This window comes from Nothobranchius furzeri, chromosome 7 (genome assembly GCF_043380555.1).
Source record: "Nothobranchius furzeri strain GRZ-AD chromosome 7, NfurGRZ-RIMD1, whole genome shotgun sequence".
In the NCBI taxonomy this organism is placed as follows: domain Eukaryota; kingdom Metazoa; phylum Chordata; class Actinopteri; order Cyprinodontiformes; family Nothobranchiidae; genus Nothobranchius; species Nothobranchius furzeri.
Genome location: NC_091747.1, coordinates 74438982 through 74457973, shown reverse-complemented (window position 1 = coordinate 74457973; position 18992 = coordinate 74438982). Strand labels below are relative to the sequence as shown.

The following is an 18992-nucleotide window of genomic DNA, read 5'->3' as shown; positions in this document are numbered from 1 at the left end:
CATCATGTAAACACTATTGTGTTCAGGGCGATAGGGATCGCTGCAACCTAATTGTTTCAGCCAATATTTGCAGTGAATTTCATGGAGAAAGTGACAAACAACGTTTCAAGCACTGGCCGGGACAGATGCTCTCTCCCTCTTCTTCTGCTGCGACAGATGTCCTCTCTGTTTATTATTGCTGATGTTTATAGAGACGGGCTGTCCCCAAGCCCCCACAATGCGGCTCAGAAATTGGTCTCAACCCGGAAGTACAAAAATTGCAGTTCCACTCTCATCCACTAGGGGCTGGTGTCAGAAGCGAGCAAATCCTCATTGACTCCCACATTAAAAATACCAATTTCACAGCAGAAATAAACATGTTTACAGCCTGGTACCAGAACATGTTTTTTGTTTAAATGATCTAGTTTACACTCATGACAACTCTGAGGGGGGTGAATTTTTTTCTCACTCTTCTGTTTAAGTGTATTAAAAGCCTAAAATTCTGTGTAATTAATGAGCATCCGACCCACGTGACCACAGAGCTAGCTCCGTGGAAAGGCCTCAGTAGAGCCTCGGCCTGGCTTGGAAACTGCTCCGGGATTTTGAGTCTCTCTGTGTGTGTGTATTCTTTTTTGGATACTTTTTGTGCAATCGTTGGACAAAATGACTTGCTGTGGCATTAATTGCACTAATAGAGCATCCAAGGAGTCTCCACTTCATTTTTATCACTAAGTAAAATTATATTTACGTATTTTAGGTCACTGCCGAGCTGAGCTTAGATTTTAACATGTACTGTTTAACCATGAAATTTAAATGTAATAGGGTAAAACCCAGTGCATTTAACATAATGCTGCACTTTAGAAAATGGGTTGAAATATAACATGCTGATGGAGCTGGGTTCCAACTATCGGCTTGTGGAGCTCGGGAGACCGATGTTTTCCACCCGGTTCTCCCCTCCCCGCAGCTCGGCGCATCTCTGTCTGATCGCGGCTTCTGTGTGCTGCGTGTGCTGACGGCTTGTGGAGCTCTGGGATGGAAACCTTTCCACCCGGTTCTCCCCAGCGGCAGCTCTGCGCATCTCAAATCGCAGCGGCGCTTGTCTGCTGTGCGGCTGCCGGCTTGTGGAGCTCTCCGAGACCTCTGTGTTCCACCCGGTTTTACCCAGCGGTCAGCCCGGCGTATCTCTGACTCAGAAGCTCTGGTGTTGTGCACAGTTAACTCCGGTTGTAGCTAGGTTGCTACCTCCATTAGCTTAGCTCCCACCTCCGCATTAGCTTTGGGTTAGCTTAAGGTTAGCTTGTAGCTAGTTCGACCGGGTGTAGTCAGTTGATCCCAGCCTTACAGCCCCACCCTCAGCTCCGCCTCTCTTCCCTTTTATGGGCTTGACGGAACCTGTGACACGGTCAAAATGGCGGTGGTGGCCACCTCCATTTTAGTACAAAAACTTATTATTGGAGTCTATGGGAACCCATTGTCCATATATGTATGTCGATGGCTGTCCAGCTACAATGGTGGTTCCCAAAGTTAACTTTCTCATGAAGTAAGTAGCTGTTGAGTAAGGGCAGTAGACTTGTATAGGACTGGGTATGACAGGTTTGTGAAGAAGGTGTCCTGTTACTTCATCTGGATGCTTTAAAGCTACATAATAAGGGCTACAGTGAAATAATCACAAATCGGTCTAATGACTCAATCATTATTAGGAATGTATGACATTCCACGTGAGTTTTGGGAGATTTATTCAGAGAAATAAGACCCAGATTTCTAAAGACAATACATAATGTAGTATATAAAATGTGTTTCTTCTTTCATCAGGATTATTCCTCTAAATTACTCTCCCCATGCATGTATGGTTTTTTTTTGTTAATACTTTGTTTTCATCCCACAGGCCAAAAACATGCATGTTTAATGTCTAACGTCTTTTATTTAAAGCTGCTTTGACCTAAATCTTTTATTTTCTTATTTCTAACACAAATTTGTAACCATCTTTCATCTGCTTATGAAATTTTATAGTTTATGATGATTGTATGACTATTTTTTCTGATGTTATTCTATTTCTGTTTTGAGATCATTTTGATTTCATGACTTTGTTTTGTTTTAAGCACTTTGTGATATATTTGTGATAAGTGTTATATAAATAAAATGTACTTACTTACTAAAATTGTAACAGCAGGAATACACTTTGGTTATAGACTACAATAACACCCTGGGGTTGAAATTTAAAAAAATTCAAATACTTCAATGAGTGCCCTATAAAAGGTTAAAACTGGGTGTTTTAGTCCTTTCTGTGCTGACGTCGGTTAGGGGAAGCAGCCATCTTGAACTGGATGGTCTGAGAGTTAATCTGTGGAACAATAAACGTCCAAAAATAATAAACTGATGTTTCATAGCTACAGAAACTGAGAGATGGAGCAGAAAATGAGCAGTTTTGATTTAAAAAAATCTGAGTGTAGAAAAAATCTAACAAAGCCAAGTGGCACCCCTCATGTGGCCAACAGCTCGATCTTAAAAACACAATTATTTCTTTCATAAAACTTTGTGAAATCAGTTATTATCCCCTTTTTACGTTCCTGAAGTATCAAACTTAGTCTATCCTCTGATGATTTTCCACACGCTGGTTTATTTCATTTTGGCAATATTGTAAGATGTTTACTAATGGGTGCACACATTTAGTAATTTATCTTATACATAGTTTTTTTTGATCATTAACTATTTTCATTTGCATTCTGAGATTGGATGAACTGGCAGAGAGAGGGGACACGCCCAATGTAACTCCAGGCAGGAAGTGGAACATTCCATCTGGCTCCTGGAAGCAGGGAGCGTGATAATGAAGAAACCAGAAACCAGACGTTCTGAAGCTCTATTGAGTTTACCAGATTTTGTTAGGATGTATTAGTTAAACTTTTTTTGTGGTAGTTATGCTTTGTTGACTTAGTTTCCTAGGTTTATTTACTGTTTGTCTTAGTGTTTCCCCTGTCTCTCCCCTCCTCGTTGTCTGTAGGCTAGCCTGTGTGTATAAATTCCCCTGTGTGTCTCAGTTTAGTGAGAGTCTTGATTGTTACTTTTAGTTAAGGTTATTTTTGTGGCCATTTTTTCCTTTGGGCCCGTTTTTGTTTTGATTTTGTTTAATTCTTTATAAAATAAATGGAGAAGATATTCTTTTTAAACCAGTGTCCTGGAGTTTTACTGCTCGGTCCCTGACACCTGTAAAACCAAACTAACAACAAACACTCAATAAACTGATTTTTACCCTCTGCCTGTATGAAGTTAACCCTGATACAGCGTCAGCCCCACATCGATGGACACACTCGGATCCGTTCCCAGGATGCACCTGGTGTGAGGCGAACAGGCGGATATGAGGGACAGCTGTTTCCTGCGCACACTTCCTGGATGAGCAGAGAGAAGGGAGGGGCAGTGGGGTGCAGAGGGGTATTATTGGGCGGTGGGGATGAATCCAAGAGTGGGTAAAAGGGTGGATTTAAGTGTTTGGAGCTTTTTTTCCAAACAGGAAATGTCTCCTGCAGCCACGGTGTGAAAGTACAGAAGGTGACGTTTCATTTAGTGGATCTGAGGATTTAGGTGAGGGAGAGAGGAAGTGCAGGGACAAAAAGTTAAGGGCAAGCAATGGAGAGGTGAGAGAAAAAGGTTCCTTAATTGTCTTTAATCTGAGAAAAGACTGACTCAGATGGGATGTGAGCTAATCAGAGTGTAGCGGGCTCGATCGATAGCTTCCTTGATGGCACACGTACTCCACATTCCTCCGGAGGCAGAAGAGCTGCACAACACCGTGTCTCGGACTGAAAGACCAAGTGGATTCTCCCACAATGCACCTGAATACTTATCTGAGCTTCTCTGCTCTCATTACTCTGGATGCTTCAGAGCTCCTGAACAGGTTCTCCAAAATGCTGTGTTCTAGATTAGAAAGGGCGAAACCTTAATATATTACATTCAATCTGATCAGGAATCAGTCAGAGTTCAGATCTAAAGGACATCAACTCTGTGGTGCTTCACCGTTTCTGGTAGATCACTCATTCCCAACACTTGTCCCATCAGCAGAATGCAGGAAGAGCTCCAACACCATCAGTCCCCAGCTTTTAGCACCGTCTGTTTCAGTTTATATTATTTAAAGAGCGGTTTCACTGAGAAACCATTTCTTACAAATTACGGAAAATGAGCGGTCACTCAGTTTTTCATGCAAGCTGAACATGAAAATAGTCTCCTACACCTGTCTCCTGCATTATCTACATTACTGTTCATGGACTCACCCATCGTGACTCGTGACGGGGAATGCTGTTGTTGGTTTAGCATCCAGGAAACAGCGGATAAGCTAACCATTAGCATTAGCAACTTCACCAAACAGCAGAACTCCTTCTGGCTTGTGTAATTAGTGGAGATAAAACATCAATGTCGCCGAGCAAATGGAGTCAGTGGTAGAGTCGTGTTGCTGTTAGCAAATCAGAGGCGAGATGTCAGAATAACAGGAAATGAGGGTCCAAATCCTGTCATCTGAAGCTACTTTCTCCTCCAGCTGACTCTACATCCTCAAACAGGCACACCGGAGCGTTTCTTTCCCAGAGAGCGACTTAGAAGGCAATAACTTTTACTAGAGATCACTGCAAATGTAATACCAATATGAGTTCAGTTGACCTTTAGGTCTCTGATGTCTGCATGAACTATCACGATGGGATGCAGGAACCCAGAAACTTCTCAGGCAGGAGCAGTTGCATAAATAAAAAATCCTTTTATTAGGACGATGAGCAAAACTCCAAAAGGGGCAGGAAGCCAAGCCTAATATACAAAGACACTGAGTGGCAAAAGGTCAAAAGCTCACTTAGGAGCAAGAGCCTAGAGTTCCTGGAGGGGTGCATAACAACACTAACAAAGACGATGGACCGACACACGAGAGACAAGACAGGGTTTTATACGCAGAGGGAAGCAATCAGGGAAACAGGTAGCAGGTGTGTGGGGAGTGTGAGCTGAAGGGATAAGGAGAGACTAATGAACTAAGGTCCTGTCCACACGTAGCCGGGGATCTGCCAAAACGTAGATATTTTTCTACGTTTTGGCCTGTCATCCACACGAAAACGGAGTTTTTTCACACGAAAACGGATCTTTTTAAAAACTCTGACCAAAGTGAAGATCTGCGTTTTCTCCGTTTTGGGTGTCTGCGTGTGGACAGACAAAACCGGAGTTTTAAGGTCCGCAACGTCACTTTCCGCGACAAAAAAAATGCTGACATCACGTGTGCGACCTTTGTTTACACTAGCCGGCAGCATGGATGCCCTCAGAGCTGCGCTCGCTTTATCAATTGTCCAAGCGCTTTTTGCTTGTTTGTTTTTGCAAGCGGAATTACTGCTCCTTGCGGAAGACCACAGACGAAGGACGAGGTTAAGAACGGGGGAAGTACTGCCGCCTACAGGTCTGGCATGTCCTTACCAACGTATTTATCCGGGTACGTGTGGACAGTTTTTTTTTTAAACGAGGTGGTGTGGATGCAAGTTTTTGGAGGGGCGGATATTCGTTTTAAAACAAACCTGGCTACGTGTGGACTAGGCCTAAGTGGGGAAGGAACACATAGTGCTAAGAAGGAAATACTAACTAGATAATATAAATATACAGAGAACTAAAGATAAGTGAACTAATAAACCTGAAACTAGACATCAGAACAAACAACACTAGACCTTTAACTTGGGGAACTAAAGAGACAAGAACCAAAGAGAGGGAATCTATGGGAAGACTAACACTAAAAGGGATGGGATAACTAAGTATGAAGTGACTGAGGGGACGTGAGGGAGACCTGGAGGGGGCCGGGGACCGAAAGGACACGGAACATGACATCAACACACCGAATGCTATTAAATGATGTTGACAGTGACATGAATACAACAACTAGTAAACAGGTGTTCCATCAGCCAGACCCGTTGCAGAGTAAAGAGTGGTGTGCAGACCTGGGCTGACTCATCATTTGACCTCTGACCTTGATATGTCACTACGTGCAGAACCTTACAAGAACAACCTCACGTCCATTTCCACTTCTGGCAGCACGGATACAAATATTTTCATGTCAGATGATGAGCTCTGACAATAGCGCCAGTGTGTGTGTGTGTGTGTGTGTGTGTGTGTGTGTGTGTGTGTGTGTGTGTGTGTGTGTGTGTGTGTGTGTGTGTGTGTGTGTGTGTGTGTGTGTGTGTTTTGGATAAGTATGTGGAACATCAGCCTCACACTGAGTGCCTCTCTCTCAGATTTCTCATCATCCTACTCATCCTGGTCCAGATTCCACTGGTGTGTCCACAGCGTGACGGAGGGACTGGGACCTGTTTTTAACCCTTGTTCTGTAATAATAGGAAACACAGCATCGCTTTCCATATTCTCGCATGGGGGGTGTTTCGCTCATTGTTCAATGCACTTGCAGTAGTCTACTGGAAAAATTTAAAAATAAACAAATAGGATGTGAATCTAAAGTTGATTTATGTCAGTAATTCAACCTAAAAGGAAACTAATCCATGAGACAGACTCATGCAAATCCAGATATTTCTGCCTATATTTATTATAATTGTGATGATTATGGCTTTCCAAAGGGTTCAAATGAGTTTCGGCTCGTTAAACAACAACAGACAGCTACAGCTTATAAGCTTTACTTTCCCATATTCCAGTCAGATTTGACAAAGCTCCTCGGATGAGAAGCGAAACGTCTTCGAGTCCAGTTGCCTTCATTTGAACCATTCGGATTATCATGACCTGGATGACTGAGAGCCTTCACCAGCATATGATTATGGCTCACAGCTTATGAAAACCCCAAATGCAAAATCTCTGACAATTACAACATTCAAAATTCTGAACTCAACGTGTCAGCGAATGAATCCAGAGCACCCGCAAAGGGTCTTAAGCCTTTAGATGGTCTCTCAGTTTAAACTGGGTTACCAACAAAAATGTACTTTTGCATTAAATTCTCATTTTTAGAGTCGCATCTGTAAATGAACACCATGTCAGATGATCTCTGTAGGTAGAAAGCTCTCTCACTCCTGTTTAAGGATTTATAAGTTCGTTGGAGCAGAAAACGCCAGATTTCGGAGTCTTTCTCATCATCAGTTTCTGATGTTTGCACATCTCTCCTCTGATTGGCTAATAGCAATGCGACTTAACACTGACTCTGTTAGCTCTGCACAATTGAGGTTTTATTTTCACAAATAACAAGCCTGAAGGAGTTCTGCTGCGTTGTGGAGTTGCTAATGCTAATGGCTAATTTCTACTAGCCAAGGCGTGCCCTGTATACTTTTTTCAGAGTGAGAAATTGGAGGTGTAGCGCGAGTGTGTGTGTAGACAGTCAAAGGTGTGTGTTTCACACTGGATTTGGAGGCCCTGTCAGCATGACCCAGGGACTCCTCTGTGCGATGGAGGGAGCTTGCTTAATCTCTGTAGGCTGAGATTACATGTTTGTAAATGGGGAGGCCAGATTATTGCAAGCAGAAGCCGTTCAAAGGTTTTTCTGCAGAGAAAGGTTCAGAGCTACTAAATATTTTCATTCCAAGTTGGGTTTTGCAGCGGCTGTGAAGTTCAGTCTACGTTTCTGACTCTGAACTTTCCTAATATGCAAATTTCAGATGGTCGTCAAACATTTGTATCCCAGCTTCAGCGAGGCTATGAAAGCCACAGATGAGCCTTAACTGCTGTGGTTCGGTGTTGTTTCAGTTTCTGTGAGTCATCCTGAGTGAAACAGGTGTGCTTGTCAACGTTCTACCCAGCGAGCATCTTTGTGGCTAACAAAAACTAACAAAAGCTACTGTTTACTGACAGAAATGTGAGAAAGGGTCATCTCTCAGATCACTGTACAGGTTTTATCTTGTCTGTATTCCTGCCACTAGATGGCGCCAAAAGCAGTTTTTTCTTTAGCTTTTTTTTATTTCAGCCAGTTGATTTCACTTTTCTTAACGGTTTAATCTTTTATTGTGCAGCGAGTTGATTGAGTGAAAAAGTGGGCTGCGCTACGGCTCCTTTTTACTGCCCCATAGTTTGAACCAATGATGTGGCGCTCATGGACGAATCAAATCTTTTGAATGGGTTTTCAAAGTGAACGGTGGGAATCGAGTCTTAGTGGTGAATCGTTCATTTTGTCTTTAAGAAGCACGTTTTAACACCAAACGAGTCAAGTCTTTTAAACGGCTCTCTTCTAGTTTAAACCACCAAATAGTTCCATGGCGCAGCCACTGCTGCAGCGCACCACTCCTCATGGGGATGGGTCAAACGCAGAGATGTTATTCAAACAGTGATGATGACTAATGACTGTCAACCATTCTTGTGTTTGTTATGCACGAAAGGCAGGAAAGAGACAAAACTACTTACCAAAGAGTGAGCCAAATCTGTTGACCTAGTTGCTATGGTAAATATTTCAAACTAAGTTACTTTGTAAGTGTAATGAGCATTATAAACATCTAAGTGGAGACCTATTGTACGTAAAAGGGTTTGTCAGCACACCAAATGTGACAAATTCTGATTATTACACTTATAGTTTCAAATTAATGTCAGCTTTGCTTATTCAGTTACGAACATGAAAGACTCGGGACACATTCAGACGATTCATTTGGGATTTATTACAAAAAAAAGCCCATGAACACATACCAAAGTCTACCTTCAGAAGGGAAAATGGTTATTCAATGCAAAAACACAACATACAAAGAAACTTGTGCAGATAAAACCTGACCTTAGACGGTGTTTCTAGAGTCAGATTAGTAACGGTGCCTGCACAAAAACGCCTGTCACTGTTGACCTTTCCCACGCAGGTCATGGTTTTAAATAAACATTTCAACAATCCTGGCTAAACCTTCCAATAATTGTGCCATGTGTTTGTTTTTGTTTTGTCCCCCCCCCCCCCCCCCCCCCCAAAAAAAAAGAACTTCAGCTCTCCTAAAACATCTGGGTGCTCTGCATGTGATGTTTTCTCCACCAAGACAAAAGGAAAACGTGCAACAGCTGCATAAAAGGAACACGAACAAACGAGGGAAAACTGTGGCAGATATCCAAGTTTCACATTTTAGAACATTTCTTATTAAATCATGCTTTTTCTTTTTACAATCTTATCACTACTGAACCGTAAGAATATCTGAACAGGTAACCCACAAACTCAAACCAGCATTCACTCTAAGCGCTTTGTTTCCTCTGAGCTGAGGACACTTTCACCGAGTTTCCACACTTGAAGCAGATGGAGCTGGAGTTGCTCTCTTTCCGGGGGATGTGCCAGCACTTGACACAGCGCACTCGGTACTTCTTATACCTGAAACAGTTGGACAATAATAAACGTGGGATTAAAGCCAAACAAGCACACTTGCAGAACATCAGCAGCTGTAAAATGTTTCATTAAAACCCTTTTGGGGTCCATCCATCCATTATCTAAACCGCTCCATCGTCACTCAGCTCCAGCAGTCATCAGGTGAGAGACAAACAACCATTCACACACACACACACACACACAAATCTAGGGGATATTTAGAGCACCCAATTAACCTCACATGCATGTGGCAAGCCAGACTAAATAAATGTATTATTGGCCCACCATTATGGACCAATCACAGCTCTTTATGTGTTTGAAACCCCTCTAGAGAGCTGTGATTGGCTAGCCAGAGTCCTGGTAGGAGCTACTGAGGTTCCAATGGAGCATGCCTAGACCAAACTTTGCAAAGCAAGACTTTGGTCTAGTTCACTAGGCTATGTTGTTGTCTGTGTGGAAGAAAAAACAAATGCATGCATTGGAGAGAACACGCCAACTTCCACCCAGGAAGGCTGCAGCCAGGAATCAAACCTGCAACCTTGGTGCAGCGAGCTACTATGGAGCATTTAATAATGTGTTCTTCAGACTGATTACTGCATGGCTGGCGTTATGAAAAGGTTATTGAAGGGAAACAAGAAGCTATTTAAAATATTTAAAGAACTGTATGGAACTTTTAAATGCACAAGCAGGAACCTCCCGAGGTTTTAGGAGGTTTCGTGAACAGGGCTACGTTACTGAAAGCTACCTTATCCCACAGGCGTTGCAGAGCGGAGTGCCGTCCTCGGCATCCCTCCACATGGGCGTCTTCCTGGTGCAGCACGACGCACACACTTTGCCTCCTGGTGATATACACACAAGACATTCGTTATCTGCTCGTAATTATTTTGCAAAGTAAACTTCCATCTTTTTGTTGTTCTTAACTGAAGAGTTTTATAAATGTTTTACCACCTTAAATGGTAAATGGTCTGCATTTGTTTAGCGCCTTCTTAGGGTTCTACAACACCAAAGGCGCTTCACAAGTTACACAATCAGTCATCTACACACACACACACACACACGGGGATGAGCTACGATGAAGCCACAGCTGCCCTGGGGCGCACTGACAGAGGTGCAGGCAAGGAGAGTTAAGTGTCTTGCCCAAGGACACGACAGCAGAATTCTATGGTGGGAGCCGGGATTGAACCGGCAATCTTTCTGGACAACCTGCTCTACCTCCTGAGCTACTGCTGCCCAAACTGCAATATACAGAAAAAGTGAAAAACAGACTAATACACACATCTTAGCATCACGCTTAGCTTAGCTTAGTGTGTATACTGCTCTCATTTAATAAACTATGTAACTTTAACACATCTCAGTAGATGTTTATGGCATGTATGAACCATGTGTACATCAGATTAGATTAGATTAGATTATTAATGCGTCTGTTGTGGGTTCTATACAACATTTCAGGTAATTAAGAGGGATTTTTGTGGATGTTATAGCAGATGGAAACACATCTGGTCTGATTGGAAATAACATTTTTAATTGTGAAACAGACTTTATGGTGTTGGGGGGGGGGGGGGGGGGATCTAGCAGCACCCCCTAGTGGGCTATTTTCTATATATATATATGAGAGAAGCTACTGCTGGAGCTTTAACTAGAGAACATTATTATTTAATCGTTATATTTAAAACACCATTTCCTTTTGTTGCTGAGGCTAGCTATTTTAATATGTCTTTGTGTTTATTTGTTTTGTGTGAATCTCTGATAAACAGTGCCAGGGAATCAGGTGTTACTCATGGCATTAGCTGCAAGGTCGTTATCTTCTTCTGAGCTGGTGGACTTTACAGATTTCTGGGCAGTTCTGGTCCTCAGCTTTGGCTTTCGCACCCTCTTGCAGAGCTCCTTGCTGTGATGGGAACAAAATCAATAAATTACCTAAAATTAGGATTAAATATATACTTATACACACGCCATAGCTTTCCAAACCTGTACTTGGATGTAATGAGGAGCCGAGACTGCCCTCTGGTGCCATCCAGTTCTGTGTCTATCCTGAACGTCACTCCCTGGAAGTCTGGGTCCTGAATGTCTGCGCTGCGAGAGGGACAGGGTTGTTTTCGTCGAGTCCTGGGTCGACGCTGGTGGGCAGGAGGAAGATCCGTTTGCAACACCCAAACGTCCGACGGCGATGTTGCAGGCTCACAGCTTGAGGATTTCAGGTGGTGGGCTGCAGGAGACTTTTCCTCTGTGAGAGTTTTACTACATCCAGGTTTAGATGTGGTGAACTTGTCACCTTGCTCTAGAAGTGCCCGGCAGCTGTCTGTAGTGTCAAATCTGAAGGTTTCCGAGTGTGCGGGGAGCAGAAATGTAGGTAAGGTCATGTTTGCGTTTGACTGATCTGTGCACACGTTACTGTTTGAACCAAAGGTCATCGGGGTGTTTGGGCATGCATCAGGGCTCTGTCCTCCGTGTAAAGCCTTTTTAGTAAGTAGAACACCAAGATGATCTTCCCTGGTACCCTCCTGGCTCCAAACTAAAGATGTGTGAATGCTGGATTCTGCTCTGTATCTACTCAGAGGCTGCAAAGACTCAGACGAACTGTCTTTTTGCAGCTTCGAGGTACCTGGGCCTGTTTTCTCAGAGGTCTGAACACGCACACCACACTCCTCATCTTCATCATAGCTCTGGAGTACACGATGGTCCCCTGAGCCCTTCAGCCTAAGATCCGGAGTGGTAAATGCTGCAAGCCCTTGTCTTCCGACAGGAACGCTGTTCCTCTGAACTCCATCACGTACATCTGAGACAGCTAATGTGGTCATTAGGTGGCAAGATTTTGTGGAAGACCTTAAAGTTGAGTTCAGCTCAACATCTTTCTGTAGGAGTCTCTCACAGTGCAGGTTGATCAGGTTCAGAACCTTCCACGGACTGCTGCGTTCCTGTGGCGTGTCCCGGGTTGAGACATTGTTGTACACCAGGCCGTCCTTTTCTATTACTAAACAATCCTCCACACGACCACTAGAGGCTTTGCGTGATTTCTCATCCTCTTCTTCCTTTTTATTATTAAAAATGTACCTCTTTGATGTGTCCTTAAGCCATTTGGAGGATGGATTGGAATCCAAGCAGCTGTTATGAGTGGGCGACGCTAGTTTGGAGACTTCCTGGAAGAGGTAGAAGAGCGCTGAATCTGCACCGTTGACGTCAGCTGTGTTCTGGGATTCCTGGATAAATCCAGCTTCGGTCTGTCGTGCAGAGCTCATGCTGAGGGAGTTGCTGCATTTTAAATAAAAACAAATTAAGCTATAACCAATTATTTATAACAAGAATACCTAAATTCCCTCTGGGAATAAGAAAGTATAGCTTTATTTTTCCCTCAGTGGGGAAACTGCATTGTAGCAACAGCTCGAGGACCGAGGACAGCAGCAGTGGCACACAAAAGATATCACGTGAGAGTATAATTGTAAATTAAGATAATCAAGGTAATTATTACACGATAGTAATGGAAATATTGCACATGTTGGTGATATTAGGCATGGAAAGTTACAGATGTATGGGCTCCATTCAGTGACCATTATTTAGAGCAGGAGTGGGGAACCCTGGTCGTCGAGGGCCGGTGTCCTGCATGTCTTTGCTCCAGCACTTCTATTTCGGTGTTTAATGCACCTGTTCTGCAGCTCATCAGGCTCTGCAGAAGCTTGTTAATCACCTGCTGATTGAAATCAGGTGTGATGATGCAGGGTTGAAACTAAAATATGCTGGATAGCGGCCCTCGATGGACCAGGGTTCCCCACCCCGGGTCAGCCCGGCCCGGATAGCTCCAGTCGGCCCCAGCCTGGCCCGGTTGATTCCACACATCCTTGCTTAGGTATGCAAGGAATGCAGTCAGAGACACTTCCAGCGTCTGGGTAATCAGCATGATAATGAATGATAATGAATTGAGCATGCCTTAAGCCCATGTGGGCTGATTCTACCCACCAATCAGAGGCTTGCTCTAATGGAAGGTGTGAATTTGCTGTCAGCAGTGGGTGTGTTGGCCCTGGTCGGCCTGAAGCAGACCCCCTCGAGAAGAGGGCTGAGAATGAGCCTTGGTTGGCCCGGAAAAATACCAGGCCACCCAGATATGTAAACAACCTACGCTACCCGGCCCGGGCCGACCCGGTACAGGTGGGAATGGGGCTTAACAGCTGCTGGAAGGAAAGACCTGCGGTATCTCTCCTTCACACAGCGAGGACGGATCAGCCTGTCACTGAAGCTGCTCTCCAGAGCAGACAGAGCGTCCTGCAGGGGGTGAGACTCATGGTCCAGCGCTGATCTGAGTTCTTCCAGAAACATCTTGTCCCCCACCTCTTGTAGAGTCCAGAGGACAGCCCAGGACAGAGCTGGACTTCCAAATATCTTCTAAATGAAAATTAAAGTACTTCTAATAATTTCACTACATTGTTTTACTTTGATGAGAGTATGAAGTATATCTACTCTATCAGGTGAATCTACAGTAAATGGTATATATGGTCAGTTGGACATTTACCTGTTGGAAGGATTGGTTTTTATTGTTTTGTTGTAAAGAAAAATATTTATTTCTCCTGCTTGTGTGTGGTAGTGTGTGTTTATTTATTTATTTTTTACTAATTTTCTGTCTTGTTTGTTGAACCACAAACATGTTTAAATTAATTTCTATTATTTTGTATTTGTTTAAATAATTGTAAAAATTAAATCAACTGTTATGATCAAACACATCAACTTTTTCTAACTCTTGAGTCGTTTTGATGACTACTTTTTACTTCTACTCCAATAAAAGTGGTGCTACTTTACTAGAGAACAATACCCGCCGGCTTAGATGACTGTTTATATAAATAAACCACTGCCTGCTAATAAGCCATTTGTTTGTTTCCCTCCTTTTTACAATGAAACCGCAGTAAGACGAGCCGGTCAAGAAGGTTCGGCAGGTTTTGGAGTAAATGGGCACGAATTTCAATGAAACTGGGCCAACTGGGATAGTTGGGAGGAATGTTTTAACCACACATGTTAGCAGGGTAAATAAAAACATTTAGCCTTTGTTACACAAACGTAGAAATGCCCCCTTTAACTAAATGCGACTTTGTTAAAACTCACCTGAGGAAACGAGACTCGCTATTCGAAGCTGTGGTCGAGTTTAATCGCGTTCTACAACTCAAATGTTGCAGTTTCTTCGTTCTAGAACGTCGGACGTTTTGGCGGTTCTCCGACTTTGATGTCGCGCGTGGTCAATTTGAAAAATGCATCTTTCCGATTCTCCATCGTCTGCTACTTTAGACCTCATTCATGAGCTTTAGATGGACTTAGAACGACAGGAGCTTTGAGTAATTTTAATAGAGAAGACTCCCACTGATCATTTCCAGGAAGGTTGTCTTATGACGTTTCACGATATTTCGTGTTTTTATCGCATTTTAGGTGAATCGAAGTGGTTGTAGGACTCACCTAAAACGTTCTAGGTGGTTTTATTTTGCTTTCTGTGGCTAAAAGCCCCCCTGGCTGAAAATCTCTCTACTCACCTTAGATGATCATGTTGGTGTAAAACTGAAACCTAAATAACATTTCTTTAGAGACTTACATGGTGTGCATGGTGCAGCGTTGTGGAGCTGCAGAAGCCAGCCACACAGGTGTTTGCTGTTCTCTAGATTACAGCTGGGCAGGTACAAAGAGCTGCTCGGTCTGTGTCAAACACACCTACAAGCCACCGAGTTTATGTCCAACAAACTAATCCTAATCCGTGGCAATCAACTAGAAATCCCACTCATTAAAAATGAAAGTGAATGAAGGCAATCTGCTTAAAACCATTTTCAATGAAATATTTAATTGTACAACTTGAAATATTTGCAATTATACGAGAAAATTCACTTCCATTTGTGCATGTTGGACAAATAGACTTGAGTCAAAGGTAGACTACTCTGTTGATGGAGAACACACACTTCCGGCTCTGGATCAGGCCACAGCTGAATGGGGCACCAGAACGTTCTGAAATGTTTCGAATGAACAGACTTCATCCCTTTGTTCAGTTTTGTGGTTAATCCACCTTTAAGCATCAGTTACTTTATTGTAGATTATGGCTTTTCGGTCCGACTAAAGAAGGAAAGCTTTTCTGAAATTTGACTTTTAGGACTAATTCAACAAAACACTGAAACATCTACAGATGAATATGGTACATAAAAGTGAACAATATGCATATGCGACATAAATCAGGACAATAATGGTCATGAGGATTATTCTGGGATTCTTGTGCGTATAAAAGCTGTAACAAGGAATGTTCCGTTCAGAGATAATCTCGATCCGACTGATGTTTCAGGTCTCTGAGACTGAAGCCTGAGAGCTCCTCACATAAATAAATACATCATCAGTTTCTCTTTGCATGTAACCATGGAGACCAACTCCAGTGGGACTAGTGTAGTTTGAGGACTTGGCCTGTTCTCTGCTGCAGGTCTGTGCTGACGTCAGTGACACTTCCTGGGAGTTGCTGCTCACATTATTATCCTAGTTGTAAATCTTTGCAGTCATCCCACCTCTCAGCAAAAGCCTCACATCTTTAGATACAACCCCCCTCCCCTTTATCATCTGTGGCTCCATTCAGTGAGGTTTGGGGACATGGCCGTCCACGTAGAAGTTCCTGGTGACTTTTGGCAGGGTGAGCTCTATCCCATCGAGGTCTGGAGTGAGAACGATCTGACATGCGAGTCGGGAGTTCTCCTGCAGCATGGGCGCCATGTCGAGCATGTCGTCCTCTCTGGGAACGGAGACACCAGTCATTGTTTCCTGTGTAGTCACCGTCACAAAGCCTCAGTTTGCCCCTACCTTTCTTCTGGTTCTGGCAGTTTGTCGAAATGAGCTGCGCTCACGTAGACGTGGCACGTTGAGCAGGCCAGCGACGCCTCACAGGCTCCTAAAACAAAAAAAAACATGTAAAATATCAGCAAATATCTGAGCAGCTGGTTTAATCCAGATTTTAAACCCTTACCTTCTAGTTCAATTCCATGTTTGTGGGCCAGAAACAAGACGTTATCTCCCGTTTTGCCTTTAACGGGGATCCTCTTGCCAGACCGGTCTATGAACACCACATTAACTCTAAGAGGGAGGGAAGAAAAGTCCTTTTTATCGAAAATTAAATATGTTAAAAATATAAAATACAGTGATCCCTCGCTACTTCGCGGTTCGTCTATCGCGGATTCACGACTTCGCGGATTTTTTCTTTGGAGCCTTATTCAAGGGAAATTCGCCGATTCGCGGTATTTTTCTATGCGAAATATCAAGAAATTCCTGTTTTTTTCATCAATTTCATCATAAAATGCACTTTTTGTAATAAAACTATAAAAAAAGCAAGTAAATAATTTTTTTTCTTGAGTTTTACCCACAAAAAGAGAACGTGATCATACGATAATTCAATATAGTACTGTACTGTAAATATGGTGTCCCTACTTCGCGGATTTTCACCTATCGCGGCCAGATCTGGAACGCATCTACCGCGATAAACGAGGGATCACTGTACCATTAATACTACAGTGGCACACAAATGAGAGGCTTTGGTTAGGGCGAAAGGAGGATTACACGGACTTTGTACAAATATTAAGTGGAATTGTATCCCACACAGCCAGACAAGCTCCAACTCTCCAGATGTTGGTAGGTGGCTGAAAACTCATTTCTACTAATTAGCTTTTGATTCTTATATGTAACGAAATCTCTTTGACACTTGTGGGATTCATCTATAGCTCACTGTAGATTCTAAAATTACTTTAATTGTTGTGTACAACACTTAGGCCAACTGTGATGGTTCGGAGAAAGTGCTTTATGGATAAAGATGATGAACTCTTTACTCGTGGAAATAGGAAATTTCCTCTTATTTGAAAAAATGCAAATAAAAATGATCAAATCAATTCTTTAAAATGTGAGATTAAAACTTTGATTATAAGCTGAATGCTTTGATTATAACCGTATTAAACAAGTCATTATAATTAACTTAATGTCATTTCCTTTTATAAATGTAGACTGCAGACCGGCCAATGAACTATTTTAACTATTAGCATCTGATATTTTCATTTTTATGTCCACAAACTAAAGCTGTTAATGTTAACGATCCACTAAGTTTTTCTCTTGCAATCATACAAATGTTTCTAGAAAAACAGCGGAAATACGTTTATTTTGTAGGTTCAACTTTACGGTGCACGTGCACATATTGACTTCCTGTTAGCTGCGCCTGGTCTAGAGCAGCAGCTCTGGCTACATTTCACAATAAAAGCTCTGGCAGACTCACACATCATCTGGGTCTTCTGAGTTGGAGCTACCCTCCTGGGCCTGGGAAAGACCTTTAGAAAAAGAAAATCAATGTTTTCGTTTAATAGCATCAAACCCACCAGAGGAAAAGAATAAACGAGTTGCAGAAGTTTAGAATGTTTAAAGTTACACGTGTTAAGAGTTTTCATAGTGACGTTTCTTAGGCAAATAAAACATTTCAGGCAGGGTTAACACCTAAAACGCATTCAAAGAAATGAGGTGATTCGCGACTACGTAATGATTGTGTCGTAAGAACACTTCGAAAGGACGAATGAACCTCTAATGCTAACTGTTAGCAAACAAAATCACTTACATTTACTCGTCTGCAGATGCCGATTCATCGTCCGAAAGCTATTAAATGAGCTTCTTCTTTGGGGGTTAGCTCTGTTGCTGGTACAGCTCTTTAGTCTGTACAGGGGGCATTTGCTACAGTCCGGAATTACTCGATGAAACCTCAAAGTTAAACCAATGCTCGTCCGGGCAGCTGCAGACGCCGCCATGACTCTGTTTTGATCACATGATTGAAAGTAGCCAATAGAAAAAAAGCTGTGGCAGAACGAGGCTTCAGTTGTTGTGTACTTTCTCTGACAGCAGAGGGCGCCAGTGAAAAACAATCCAAGACGTCTACCTTTTGGATCCGGTCAGGGGTCAGGTGGGGACATTAAATTTCAGGTCATAAGAATGTGTTCCCTCATTTGTTTTTATGGAAATGTGATAAAATTGAAAAATGACCGGTGAAACGCATGTAAACATAATTTATGTCACACTTCATATTATATTTGGAACAATGGGAATATTTTTACTTAATTGGGCAGAAAATAATTAAATAAGACATGATGCTTCACAGCAGCACTTTTACTGAGAAAGTAAAAGAAATGTTCTTGTGTTTTTGTTGAATTTTCGACATGAGAAACAAAACTTATGCTGGACAAATTTCGCCCTTTTTGAGAATGTAGTAGTGTTACACGAGACCTCCTTTTAAAAACCCGTTATGTATTTTTATCTGTGGGTGATTTTTTCAACGAATAACTACTTTGGATCTAAACAACCTAAAAGCGGCGTATATCGGTGCTGTCTGATGAGTTAAGGCAATTTAAAAAAAAATAAAAGTAAATTAAAAAAAACAACCGTTAACTTTAGTTCATCGATATTTGCCTAAATCATATTACTTTAAGTCTTTACATTTCTATATTAACAACATCATGACAAAAGTGATTTTGAAAGAGTCAAATGTGATTTTAAACTCAGTTTAGTTTGGTCTGTTCAAAGAAACATTTGTACGAATGTCTTCATTTACACCATTAAAACTCGCCTGCCTAAAGAGACAAACCTGTTCAGGTGCTTCTAATTGTCTGATCATGACCAACAACCTGACCTTTAACCTGTTAACCTTTCACCAATCCTTTGAAAAGTATCTTAATTCCTGTGAGATATCTGATTAGACAGATGCAAGGGTGTTTATGGTTCCACCTGCATGCAAAGA

At 42.3% G+C, this 18992-nt stretch overlaps 2 protein-coding genes across 5 annotated transcripts; both read right to left on the bottom strand.

Annotated features, from left to right (window-relative positions):
* Window positions 1-8544: 8544 nt before the first annotated feature.
* On the bottom strand, window positions 8545-14944 carry zglp1 (zinc finger GATA like protein 1). Of its 4 annotated transcripts, none has more exons than XM_054751673.2 (5): window positions 14802-14925; window positions 11207-12487; window positions 11014-11126; window positions 9984-10077; window positions 8545-9244 (listed from the first exon to the last, which is right to left on the bottom strand). In XM_054751673.2, the coding sequence occupies exons 1-5, from the start codon at window positions 14810-14812 to the stop codon at window positions 9112-9114; spliced, it is 1632 nt and encodes a 543-aa protein (XP_054607648.2). In that variant the 5' UTR covers window positions 14813-14925; the 3' UTR covers window positions 8545-9111. The 4 variants fall into 4 exon arrangements, with proteins under 4 accessions (XP_054607648.2, XP_054607649.2, XP_015809788.3 ...); XM_054751674.2 differs by having other exon boundaries at window positions 14743-14909; XM_015954302.3 differs by lacking the exon at window positions 14802-14925 and adding an exon at window positions 14324-14669.
* A 79-nt stretch (window positions 14945-15023) lies between these two features.
* On the bottom strand, window positions 15024-18032 carry fdx2 (ferredoxin 2). The gene is made up of 5 exons (XM_015954303.3): window positions 17823-18032; window positions 17490-17541; window positions 16200-16306; window positions 16037-16124; window positions 15024-15968 (listed from the first exon to the last, which is right to left on the bottom strand). Exons 1-5 carry the CDS (start codon window positions 18007-18009, stop codon window positions 15812-15814), a joined length of 591 nt encoding a protein of 196 aa, XP_015809789.3. The 5' UTR covers window positions 18010-18032; the 3' UTR covers window positions 15024-15811.
* Window positions 18033-18992: the final 960 nt, after the last annotated feature.